At 38.7% G+C, this 13,187-nt stretch overlaps 1 protein-coding gene across 3 annotated transcripts; it reads left to right on the top strand.

The window, feature by feature from the left end:
• The first annotated feature begins 693 nt into the window (after nucleotides 1–693).
• LOC125245207 lies at nucleotides 694–6,907 on the top strand. 3 transcript variants are annotated; one of them, XM_048155732.1, is made up of 4 exons: nucleotides 694–1,343; nucleotides 1,960–2,040; nucleotides 5,008–5,088; nucleotides 6,044–6,904. In XM_048155732.1, exons 1-4 carry the CDS (start codon nucleotides 1,192–1,194, stop codon nucleotides 6,378–6,380), a joined length of 651 nt encoding a protein of 216 aa, XP_048011689.1. In that variant the 5' UTR covers nucleotides 694–1,191; the 3' UTR covers nucleotides 6,381–6,904. The 3 variants fall into 3 exon arrangements, 2 of the variants coding, with proteins under 2 accessions (XP_048011689.1, XP_048011688.1); XR_007179451.1 differs by lacking the exons at nucleotides 5,008–5,088; nucleotides 6,044–6,904 and adding an exon at nucleotides 2,263–3,114; XM_048155731.1 differs by lacking the exons at nucleotides 694–1,343; nucleotides 1,960–2,040 and adding an exon at nucleotides 3,872–4,406 and having other exon boundaries at nucleotides 6,044–6,907.
• The last annotated feature ends 6,280 nt before the right edge of the window (nucleotides 6,908–13,187 follow it).

Below are 13,187 nucleotides of genomic sequence, written 5' to 3'. Positions count from 1 at the left end.
GGTTGTAGACTAGAGTTTTTGCTTCAGAATGATTTAAGAATTATTATGCTGAATCGTTCATGTAAAACAACAGAGAGATTTAAATTTTCTAAGACACTTTTTGTCAAGAAACACAGTATGCGTGGAGGCGTGAATCATCATGAATAATGGGTGATTCTCACCTGAGAAGACAAAAGAATCGCATAAAGAGCTCTAATGTGCTACATAAATAATGAGCTCTTTCAGACAGGTAGGCTGTGAAAAAACCCTCTGTGATCATGCTGATAACAGGATTAATGTCCACTCTTGACAAAAAAAAACATGATTTTTGTCTCATGCATGCACGTATTATTGCACATGATGTGAAGAAAATTTTGTATAAGCCTATGTTAAATTACAGTATCAGTCAAAATGTTGAACACATTGCCATTATAACGTTTTAAAAAGAAGTCTCAAGTCTCTAACCAAACAATGCTTTTTTATTTTAAAATACTTTAAAATATAATGTATTTCTGTGATGCAAAGCGTCTGAACATTCCTACCTCTATGGCATTTCATATAAGCTACTATATTTGTTATATTATATAGCCTAAATGTTAATGTGCAGTTGACAAACTATACATCATTAACACTCTGAGGTCTAAAAACGCGCCGGCGCGTTTTGCAGTTTTTTTTTTCACATTGCAGCAAAACAGACTTAAAATACTCCGTCATTTTTTATCATAGAGACATAAGTAATATATCAAATGAAACTATAGAATGTCTTCTTTTTTTTGTGTACACTCACAATCAAAATAAAACTTTGTGCTTTTTAAAAATAAATAAAATATACAGGGTGTGCTGTCCTGCCATCTCCGTCTCTGCAAACATCATTCTAAAACGTCACTAAAAGTAACTAAAATAGACGGCTTATACATGCTACATGGACATGAGAGATATGTCTTTGCAAAGCTTTAAGTGTCTACTTTTAAACGAAACAAATAAATTCTAAAAAAAATATTCTCCCTTTATGTAATCAGTATAAAAGTAAAGAGAGGTACTGTTTCTCCTGTCTTACCTAATTATCTTTAATGTGTGCCCGCCCACGCGCAGAGCGCTCTATTCATAAGATAATAAGCTGAGGCGATCTATGCAAACTGTAAACGCCCCTAACAGCGTCTTAAAAAGCATCAAGTTTCATCAGATTCATTCGCTTTCCTGCGCGTTTGGAAGATGGCACGCTACTCAGGTGAGCAGGCTCTTCAGATGGTCCTGGACAGTGAGGAAGAGTTCACTTTTTCCTCGGAAGAAGAACACGACTCTGACGATGAACGTCTGTATTTTGAAGAGCGACTTGATCCAGCTGAAGATACAGTTTCTGATGAGTAAGTGATTTAGTTTTACTTAAATTATTTGACGTGTTTTTCTATATAAGCGTACATATATATTTGCCTTATATTTACATCTAGGCCTATCTATATAACTCTATATAACTTTATCTCATAAAAATGCTTATAAATAGAATGCTTTTCTGTTGATATAACGTTACTTAAATTATTTGACGTGTTTTTTTATATAAGCGTACATATATATTTGCCTTATATTTACATCTATCTATATAACTTTATCTCATAAAAATGCTTATAAATAGAATGCTTTTCTGTTGATATTCGACTTGTTATTAATATGCATAGATACGTTGGATACACGCGTTAGATCGATTAACTGCATGCAGCTGAATAGCATATTATGATAGACGTGAATGTGCTAAAATATGCTTGGTTGTGAAATGCGCGAACGTGTTGCTATTCACTAAATTTGCTAACTGATATAGCAGACTGTAACGTTTACACATTCGCACACTTTGTCCGGTAATGGCCAATTGACAGACATATACAGCATGCTTGTATACCTGTTAATTTCCTGTCAGTTATGCATAGCTAATGGTATGAGAGTAGTATCTTATATGCTAATAATAACAGTTTTTTTGTTTTGTTTTAGAAATGTGGATCCATCACTCTCGCATTCACCTGCAATTCTCACTAAGAGGGCACGCAGCAACACAGGCGATAATGAGAAAGAGTAAGTACATGTTTACCCACTATATGTGCAAACTGATATAGCAGACTGTAACGTTTACACATTCGCACACTTTGTCCGGTAATGGCCAGTTGACAGACATATACAGCATGCTTGTATACCTGTTACTTTCCTGTCCGTTATGCATAGGTAATGGTATGAGAGTAGTATCTTATATGCTAATAATAACAGGTTTTTTTTTTTTTTACAATTTGTTTTTTTTAGGAATGTGGATCCATCACTCTCACATTCACCTGGGTTAGGCGAAACGTATTTTAAAAACATTAAAAATCTTAGTGATCCCAAACTTTTGAACGGTAGTGTATGTATATATGTGTCTGTATGGCTTTCTTTCTTATGCGTGCACAATATATTAGCATTAGTGCTTGGTAATGTTAATATATACAATAATAAACATTATATTAGTATTAGTTATTGATGATGCAAATAGTATAGCTCCTTGTGTAATAACCATCTCACTGTTTTTTTTTTCTCCAGCTATAGCCCTAATGAGAGTGCTCCAAAACCCTTGCAAAAAAGGCCAAGAAAAACATTCAGACAAGCAACAGGCATTCAGCTCTGTCATGGAAAACAGATAATGACACTGACATGGTTCCACAGACTCTGAGATTCCTACCTGCACGGGAACCTGGACCACAGCTGCGTCCTGCTGATGAACACACTCCTAAGAGTCTCTTCAAAATGTTCAAAATGCAAGGAATAATGCCACCGCTGGTCGTCGGAACTGCATGCTTTGCAAAGTACAGCTTGGTAAAAGGCAAGACACACCTTGGAAATGCCAGGCATGTGACATTTACTTGTGTCTTCAGTTGAAAAGGAACTGTTTTCAAAAATGGCACACAGATGTGTGACTGTTCAGATTCTCTGTTCACCACCTCTCACTGACCATTGGGCTGCAAAGATTATCTATATGTGATCAAGCAGGTTATGTATAGGGTGTAAAAGTGGGCTTTTTTTTATAAACCTTACCTTTATTTGCCTGTATACACAAAATGTGCCTTTGACCCTAGTTTATATGTGGATTATATTGTTAACTTTATTTTAAATAAAAAAGAAAAAAAAACAATGATATGTATCTTTGCATTTTCTTAGTTGACTCAGTCACATTCCTGACTGAATGGCTCATTATGCGGCTCATTAGGGGCAGGGTCTTAATCTCCCCAGGTGTAAATCACTTCATTATTCATGAAGAGTCACACCTCTTCGCATATGGCCTACCTCAACAAAAGTGTCTTAGAAATTTAAAATCAATACAATGTTTTATGTGTCAGAGTAGGGAGGATCATTTCCACATCATTTTGAAGCAAAAACTCTACACTAAAATATACAATTCTCAAAAGTCTTGTGAAAAAACATTTAGTATGCATTTTGAGGTATTGTTTCAGTTACTTTTTTTTTTTTTTTTTTCAATAACCACGCATAAACATTATTCCTTTAAAAACACAAACATGTACATACATGTTCCTCACATATTATGGTAGCCTAGTTTGTGCTGAATACAGTGTAATGACACTTTTGTCATTAATATGTTTATAATCAACTGATAAAAGCACAAATGTCAGAGCATGTCAAAACTTCTCCAGGGCCCAAAATCAGCCTCAGACTCCAGAGGGTTAACACTCTGAGGTCTAAAAACGCGCCGGCGCGTTTTGCAGTTTTTTTTCACATTGCAGCAAAACAGACTTAAAATACTCCGTCATTTTTTATCATAGAGACATAAGTAATATATCAAATGAAACTATAGAATGTCTTCTTTTTTTGTGTACACTCACAATCAAATAAAACTTTGTGCTTTTTAAAAATAAATAAATATACAGGGTGTGCTGTCCTGCCATCTCCGTCTCTGCAAACATCATTCTAAAAGGTCACTAAAAGTAACTAAAATAGACGGCTTATACATGCTACATGGACATGAGAGATATGTCTTTGCAAAGCTTTAAGTGTCTACTTTTAAACGAAACAAATAAATTCTAAAAAAAATATTCTCCCTTTATGTAATCAGTATAAAAGTAAAGAGAGGTACTGTTTCTCCTGTCTTACCTAATTATCTTTAATGTGTGCCCGCCCACGCGCAGAGCGCTCTATTCATAAGATAATGTGCTGAGGCGATGTATGCAAACTGTAAACGCCCCTAACAGCGTCTTAAAAAGCATCAAGTTTCATCAGATTCATTCGCTTTCCTGCGCGTTTGGAAGATGGCACGCTACTCAGGTGAGCAGCCTCTTCAGATGGTCCTGGACAGTGAGGAAGAGTTCACTTTTTTCCTCGGAAGAAGAACACGACTCTGACGATGAACGTCTGTATTTTGAAGAGCGACTTGATCCAGCTGAAGATACAGTTTCTGATGAGTAAGTGATTTAGTTTTACTTAAATTATTTGACGTGTTTTTTCTATATAAGCGTACATATATATTTGCCTTATATTTACATCTAGGCCTATCTATATAACTTTATCTCATAAAAATGCTTATAAATAGAATGCTTTTCTGTTGATATACTTAAATTATTTGACGTGTTTTTTATATAAGCGTACATATATATTTGCCTTATATTTACATCTATCTATATAACTTTATCTCATAAAAATGCTTATAAATAGAATGCTTTTCTGTTGATATTCGACTTGTTATTAATATGCATAGATACGTTGGATACACGCGTTAGATCGATTAACTGCATGCAGTTGAATAGCATATTATGATAGACGTGAATGTGCTAAAATATGCTTGGTTGTGAAATGCGCGAACGTGTTGCTATTCACTAAATGTGCTAACTGATATAGCAGACTGTAACGTTTACACATTCGCACACTTTGTCCGGTAATGGCCAATTGACAGACATATACAGCATGCTTGTATACCTGTTAATTTCCTGTCAGTTATGCATAGCTAATGGTATGAGAGTAGTATCTTATATGCTAATAATAACAGTTTTTTTTGTTTTGTTTTAGAAATGTGGATCCATCACTCTCGCATTCACCTGCAATTCTCACTAAGAGGGCACGCAGCAACACAGGCGATAATGAGAAAGAGTAAGTACACGTTTACCCACTATATGTGCAAACTGATATAGCAGACTGTAACGTTTACACATTCGCACACTTTGTCCGGTAATGGCCAGTTGACAGACATATACAGCATGCTTGTATACCTGTTAACCTGTTAAATACTTGTAATTGTTAATTGTACACCTGCAATTCCCACAAAGAGGGCACCCAGCAACACAGGGGGAAATGAGAAAGAGTAAGTACATGTTCACCCACTATATGGTAGGCCTATGTACACTACCGTTCAATAGTTTGAAATCGGTATGATTTTTCATGTTTTTAAAATAAGTTTCGTCTGCTCACCAAGGCTACATTTATTTAATTAAAAATACAGTAAAAACAGTAATATTGTGAAATATTATTCCAATTTAAAATAACTGTGTACTATTTAGTCTACAGTGTCACATGATCCTTCAGAAATCATTCTAATATGAGGATTTGCTACTCAAGAGACATTTATTGTTTACAATTGTTCAGAAATGTTTCTTGAGCTGCAAATCATCATATTAGAATGATTTCTGAAGGATCATGTGACACTGAAGACTGGAGTAATGATGGTGAATATTCAGCTTTGACATCACAAGAATAAATGACTTTGTGAAATATATTTAAATAGTACACAGTTATTTTAAATTGGAATAATATTTCACAATATTCCTGTTTTTACTGTATTTTTAATTAAATAAATGTAGCCTTGGTGAGCAGACGAAACGTATTTTAAAAACATTAAAAATCTTAGTGATCACAAACTTTTGAATGGTAGTTTATGTATATATGTGTCTGTATGGCTTTCTTTCTTATGCGTGCACAATATATTAGCATTAGTGCTTGGTAATGTTAATATATACAATAATAAACATTAAATTAGTATTAGTTATTGATGATGCAAATAGTATAGCTCCTTGTGTAATAACCATCTCACTGTTTTTTTTTTCTCCAGCTATAGCCCTAATGAGAGTGCTCCAAAACCCCTTGCAAAAAAGGCCAAGAAAAACATTCAGACAAGCAACAGGCATTCAGCTCTGTCATGGAAAACAGATAATGACACTGACATGGTTCCACAGACTCTGAGATTCCTACCTGCACGGGAACCTGGACCACAGCTGCGTCCTGCTGATGAACACACTCCTAAGAGTCTCTTCAAAATGTTCAAAATGCAAGGAATAATGCCACCGCTGGTCGTCGGAACTGCATGCTTTGCAAAGTACAGCTTGGTAAAAGGCAAGACACACCTTGGAAATGCCAGGCATGTGACATTTACTTGTGTCTTCAGTTGAAAAGCAACTGTTTTCAAAAATGGCACACAGATGTGTGACTGTTCAGATTCTCTGTTCACCACCTCTCACTGACCATTGGGCTGCAAAGATTATCTATATGTGATCAAGCAGGTTATGTATAGGGTGTAAAAGTGGGCTTTTTTTATAAACCTTACCTTTATTTGCCTGTATACACAAAATGTGCCTTTGACCCTAGTTTATATGTGGATTATATTGTTAACTTTATTTTAAATAAAAAAGAAAAAAACAATGATATGTCTTGTCTTTGCATTTTCTTAGTTGACTCAGTCACATTCCTGACTGAATGGCTCATTATGCGGCTCATTAGGGGCAGGGTCTTAATCTCCCCAGGTGTAAATCACTTCATTATTCATGAAGAGTCACACCTCTTCGCATATGGCCTACCTCAACAAAAAGTGTCTTAGAAATTTAAAATCAATACAATGTTTTATGTGTCAGAGTAGGGAGGATCATTTCCACATCATTTTGAAGCAAAAACTCTACACTAAAATATACAATTCTCAAAAGTCTTGTGAAAAAACATTTAGTATGCATTTTGAGGTATTGTTTCAGTTACTTTTTTTTTTTGTTTTTTTCAATAACCACGCATAAACATTATTCCTTTAAAAACACAAACATGTACATACATGTTCCTCACATATTATGGTAGCCTAGTTTGTGCTGAATACAGTGTAATGACACTTTTGTCATTAATATGTTTATAATCAACTGATAAAAGCACAAATGTCAGAGCATGTCAAAACTTCTCCAGGGCCCAAAATCAGCCTCAGACTCCAGAGGGTTAACGTCTGGATCTGTGCACAGCTGAATCATCAGACTAGGTAAGCAAGCAAGGACAATAGCGAAAAATGGCAGATGGAGCGATAATAACTGACATGATCCATGATATCATGATATTTTTAGTGATATTTGTAAATTGTCTTTCTAAATGTTTCGTTAGCATGTTGCTAATGTACTGTTAAATGTGGTTAAAGTTACCATCATTTATACTGTATTCACAGAGACAAGAGCCGTCACTATTTTCATTATTAAACACTTGCAGTCTGTATAATTCATAAACACAACTTCATTCTTCATAAATCTCTCCAACAGTGTGTAATGTTAACTTTAGCCACGGAGCACCATCAAACTCATTCAGAATCAAATGTAAACATCCAAATAAATACTGTACTTATGCGATTAGACATGCTGCATGACGAACACTTTGTAAAATTCCATTTTGAGGGTTATATTAGCTGTGTGAACTTTGATTATGCTGTTTAAGGCAAGCGAGAGCTCCGGGGACAGGGGAGCAGGAGAATTTAAAGGGGCCACAACCTGAATCGGCTCATTTATAATGATGCCCCAAAATTAATAAAATTAATTAAAAAAAAAAAATCTATGGGGTATTTTGAGCTGAAACTTCACAGACACATTCAGGGGACACCTTAGACTTATATTACATCTTTTAAAAAATCGTTCGATGGCACCTTTAAAAATACTTCAGCTTAAAAATGGTCTTCATCTTCATTCTTCATATGATCTATAATACATACCTGCATGATTCTGCCTAACAGCTTATTACATGAAAAAAAGTGAAAATCATCTAAAACTGATTTATAGTATATTGAATGAACTGAATATGTTATGTGTCACAAATGAGCAGATTGTATTCATAATGTTGCTCTGGGATGATGTAATTTTACTTTCATTTAAAAAAAAAAAAAAAAAAAAGCAAGCGAGTTAACAATCATTGTGTGTTGCCAATAAAGACATTTAAAATGTAAAATTTAACTTTTGGTGTTTCTTTTTTGTTAAGCAGTCAGGACATTTCTCATACCTTAACTTAGCTCTGGAATGATACAAATGTAAATCATTACAAAAATAATAATAATAAAATAATAATAATAAAAAATAAAACTTGTTTATTTTCTGTGGCGACCAGTTGTTATTCCTATTGTTGTCCTGTAGATGGTAGTAGTGCCAAATATACAAGTAGCAAATACCTATGGGTAGAACAAAGGAAAATACAAGGGAAAAATGCCACAATAATGAAGAGATACAGATGAAAGATCAAAACCTACTTTTGTATTTTCAAACAATAAATTAATGTTAATAGACAGTGATAATGACACCATTTTAACATAATTAAATTAACAATTATAATCAGAATCAGAATCAGAATCAGAAAGAGCTTTATTGCCAGGTATGTTGTTTACACATACTAGGAATTTGTTTTAGTGACAGAAGCTCCACAGTGCAACAGAGTAACAGCGACAAGACAAGACACATAATAAAAAGAATAAAATAATAATATACAAATTTACAAGATAGACAAAGTGCAAAAAAAGCAAAAGACAATATATATTATAGACAATTGTATGTACAATTATGTGTGCAAATTGAGATATAAATAAGTGTTTTAAGTAAATAATATGTAATAGTGTTGTGTGTTCCGTGTTTGTCAAGTGTTCATGAGATGGATTGCTTGAGGGAAGAAACTGTTCCTGTGTCTGGTCGTTCTGGTGCTCAGGGCTCTGTAGCGTCGACCGGATGGCAACAGTTCAAAGAGGGAGTGTGCTGGATGTGAGGGGTCCAGAGTGATCTTCTTTGCCCTTTTTCCTCACTCTGGATAAGTACAGTTCTTGGAGAGTGGGGAGGGTTGTGCCAATGATTCGCTCAGCAGACCGGACTACCCTCTGTAGTCTTCTGAGGTCAGATTTGGTAGCTGAGCTGAACCAGACGGTAATTGAAGTGCAGAGGATGGATTCAATGATGGCAGAGTAGAACTGTTTCAGCAGCTCCTGTGGTAGGTTGAACTTCCTCAGCTGGCGAAGGAAGTACAACCTCTGCTGGGCCTTTTTCACAATGGACTCGATGTGGTTGTCCCACTTCAGGTCCTGGGAGATGGTGGTGCCCAGGAACCTGAATGACTCCACTGCAGTCACAGTGCTGTTCATGATGGTGAGTGGGGGGAGAGCAGGTGGGTTTTTCCTGAAGTCCACGATCATCTCCACTGTCTTGAGCGTGTTGAGCTCCAGGTTGTTAAGACTGCACCAGACAGCCAGCTGTTCAACCTCCAGTCTGTAAGCAGACTCGTCACCGTCCTGGATGAGGCCGATCAGTGTGGTGTCATCCGCAAACTTCAGGAGCTTGACAGAGGGGTCTTTAGAGGTGCAGTCGTTGGTGTAGAGGGAGAAGAGCAGTGGGGAGAGCACACAGCCCTGAGGGGCGCCGGTGCTGATGGTGAGGGTGCTGGATGAGAATTTCCCCAGCCTCACTAGCTGCTGCCTGTCTGTCAGGAAGCTGGTGATCCACTGACAGACAGAGGTGGGCACGGAGAGCTGAGTTAGTTTAGGCTGGAGGAGTGATGGGACAATGGTGTTAAAAGCAGAGCTGAAGTCCACAAACAGGATCCTCACATAAGACCCTGGTCTGTCCAGATGCTGGAGAACATAATGCAGTCCCATATTGACTGCATCATCCACAGACCTGTTTGCTCGGTAAGCAAACTGCAGGGGGTCCAGTAAGGGTCCAGTGATGTCCTTCAGAAAAGCCAGAACCAGTCTTTCAAATGACTTCATGGCCACAGACGTTAGAGCCACAGGTCTGTAGTCATTTAGTCCAGTAATTTTGGGTTTCTTTGGGACGGGGATGATGGTGGAGCGTTTGAAGCATGAGGGGACTTCGCACAGCTCCAGTGATCTGTTGAAGATCTGTGTGAAGATGGGGGCCAGCTGGTCAGCGCAGGTTTTCAGACAGGCTGGTGAAACGCTGTCTGGGCCTGGTGCCTTTCTTCTCTTGTTCTTTCTGAAGACCTGGCGCACGTCATCTTCACTGAACTGAATTGCAGGTGTGGGGGAGAGTGGGGTTGATGGAGGTGTGAATGGTGATTTTTCAAACCTGCAATAAAACCCATTCAGATCGTCTGCCAGTCATTGATTCTCCACAGAGCTGGGGGATGGTGTCTTGTAGTTGGTAATGTCTTTCAGACCTTTCCACACTGAAGCTGTGTCATTAGAAGAGAACTGATTCCGAAGTTTATCAGAATAATTCCTCTTTGCCACTCTGATCTCCTTTTCCAGTGTGTATTTGGCCTGTTTGTACAAGACTCTGTCCCCTTTTCTGCGAGCATCTTCTTTGGCCTGACGGAGCTGGCTGAGTTTTGCAGTGAACCAGGGTTTGTCATTGTTGTAAGATAAATGAGTCTTTGTAGGAATGCACAGATCCTCACAGAAACTGATATATGATGTAACAGTCTCTGTGAGCTCGTCCAGATCGGTGGCAGCAACTTCAAAAACACTCCAATCAGTCCATTCGAAACAGGCTTGTAAAGCCCGCTCTGTTTCGGTGGTCCATCTCTTTACAGTCTTTGCTACAGGTTTAGCTGATTTCAGTTTCTGCCTGTAGGTTGGTATGAGATGAATTAAACAGTGATCAGAGAGCCCCAAAGCTGCCCGTGGGACAGAGTGATATGCATCCTTTATTGCTGTGTAACAATGGTCGAGTATATTACTGTCTCTGGTGGGACAAGTAACATGCTGTCTGTATTTGGGCAGTTCACGTGAGAGAATCGCTTTATTAAAGTCCCCGAGAATGATTAGAACAGAGTCCGGGTGTTGTTGCTCGCTCTCTGTGATCATATCAGCGAGTAACTGTAAAGCCGAGCTCACGTGCGCTTGCGGAGGAATGTAGACGCTCACCAGAATGAACAAGCAAAACTCCCGCGGCGAATAGAACGGTTTGCAGTTAATGAAGAGTGTTTCAAGATCTGGACAGCACATCTTCTTTAACACCGTTACATCTGAACACCACCTTTCGTTGATGTAAAAGCACGTCCCGCCGCCGCGCGATTTCCCCGTTGATTCAGCGTCGCGATCTGATCTAAACAGCTGAAAGCCCGGCAGACATAACACGCTGTCCGGAATGGCGTCGTTCAGCCAGGTTTCCGTGAAGCACAGAGCAGCCGAGTTCGAGAAATCCTTATTTGTCCGGGAGAGCAGAAGGAGTTCGTCCGTTTTGTTGGGCAGAGAGCGGAGATTCGCCAGATGGATGCTAGGCAGCGGCGTTCTTAATCCGCGCTGTCTGAGCTTCACGAGGGCGCCGGCGCGCTTTCCCCGTCTGCGCGTCCTGAAGCGTCTAAACAGCGCTGCCGCTCCGCCGACTACAACATTCAACAAAACGTCTGAATAATCGAAATCCGGTAAAAGATTTTGTGGTGTGAACTGCCGAATGTTCAGCAGTTCATCCCTGGTAAAACTGATGGTGTTTGAAAAACAGAAAACAGGAAAAACTAACAAAAACAGAACAAACACTGAAGAGCTAAGCACTGTGGCTGCCATGCGCGGCGCCATCTTGATCTGTAAATGGATATTTGATGAATAACATAAAAGCTTCCTCAACCCAGAACTGTCCTTACTGGATCAGAGTTTATTATGAGTATAGTATACTGATATTTATTATTATTATTATTATACTATTAATTCATTAATACATGTTAATGATTCTACATGATTTTCATCTGACCTTCAGTTTCACATCATACATAAAAGGTGTTTGAGCACATCCATAACCGCGCGTCTTATGCAAATGAGTCCTAAGATTTTAATATCAATAAGATATCATCAATTTAAAACATGCAGACATAATGGTAAAAACATTTCTAGGATTGACAACAACAGTACTACAGTAGGCTCATATACGCGTCTCCATCATTATGACTTTGCATTGCTGATCTATAAAATGTAAAAAATTAAATTAAAATAAAAAAAGGCTTTTTAACAAGTCCAAGTTTTTCAGAATTTCAGAATGGTCACAGCATCATTTCAGATGCGATGTGTCCGAAGATTTTTCTAGTTGATTATTCTGTCACAGACTTTTTAATGCATGTTTTATTAATAAATTTACTATTAGTTTATTCTCTAAATATGTTTCCATCACGTTTTATGTGCATTTTATTTCGTTGAATAAAAACTATCCACCCCAACGAGTGTACGAGTTACATTTATTCACATCACTTGTGCTCTTAACGGCGTTGAGAGCACTTTGGGAACGTAGCCAACGTTTGGTTTCAGAACGACCATGGAGCCGTTTAGACCGAACTCAAGGCATGCAGGGCTCACAGAGAGTGCTTGCAAATCACCAACACGCTTTACTGATGCCAAAGCAAGTTAGTAAGGTGGTTTTGAGCGTTAAGGTTCTGAGGCCCGCTAGACGCAGTGGCTCAAAAGGAGGACCTTTAAGAGCTCTGAGGACCACGGAGAGGTCCCAGGGGGGAACAGTGAGGGGACGAGGAGGATGCAATCGCCTAGAGCCCCTCAGGAACTTAATGACCAAATCGTTCCGCCCCACTGATTGTCCACCGATGGGCAAGTGAAACGCTGCAATGGCTGCTACGTAGACCTTAAGTGTGGAGGGGGCTCGCTCTGACTCCAAACGCTCCTGGAGGAAGGTTAGAATGGAAGAAACATCGCATTCCTCCGGGTCTATGCTGCGTGTGGAACACCAGCTAACAAAGACCGACCACTTCTGGGCGTAGAGGCGTCTTGTGGACGGGGCTCTCGCCTGTGAAATGGTATCTAGCTCTTCCCTCAGGAGGTCAGGTGGCTCCCGTCGAGGATCCACAGATGTAGAGCCCAAAGCTCTGGCTGCGGGTGCCAGATTGTTCTGTTCGCCTGAGAGAGGAGGTCCCGTCTCAGGGGGATTGGCCATGGGACTTTTGTGGAAAGCCGGAACAGCTCCGAGGTCCAAATCTGGCTCCTCCAGAGTGGGGCCACTAACAGAACTCTGTGTTCGTCCTCTTTGATT

Source organism: Megalobrama amblycephala, linkage group LG14 (genome assembly GCF_018812025.1).
Source record: "Megalobrama amblycephala isolate DHTTF-2021 linkage group LG14, ASM1881202v1, whole genome shotgun sequence".
Taxonomy (NCBI): Eukaryota; Metazoa; Chordata; class Actinopteri; order Cypriniformes; family Xenocyprididae; genus Megalobrama; species Megalobrama amblycephala.
Note: the sequence above shows the minus strand (reverse complement) of the source record. Positions and strands in the feature narration are given on the sequence as shown.

What these genes read in the sequence shown, in the direction of transcription:
- LOC125245207 (XM_048155731.1), top strand. Translation starts at nt 4,171, where the DNA reads ATGCAAACTGTAAACGCCCCTAACAGCGTCTTAAAAAGCATCAAGTTT. An exon ending in GAAGATACAGTTTCTGATGA is followed by an intron (nt 4,407 to 5,007) that starts GTAAGTGATTTA and finishes GTTTTGTTTTAG; the next exon opens with AAATGTGGATCCATCACTCT. An exon ending in ACAGGCGATAATGAGAAAGA is followed by an intron (nt 5,089 to 6,043) that starts GTAAGTACACGT and finishes TTTTTTCTCCAG; the next exon opens with CTATAGCCCTAATGAGAGTG.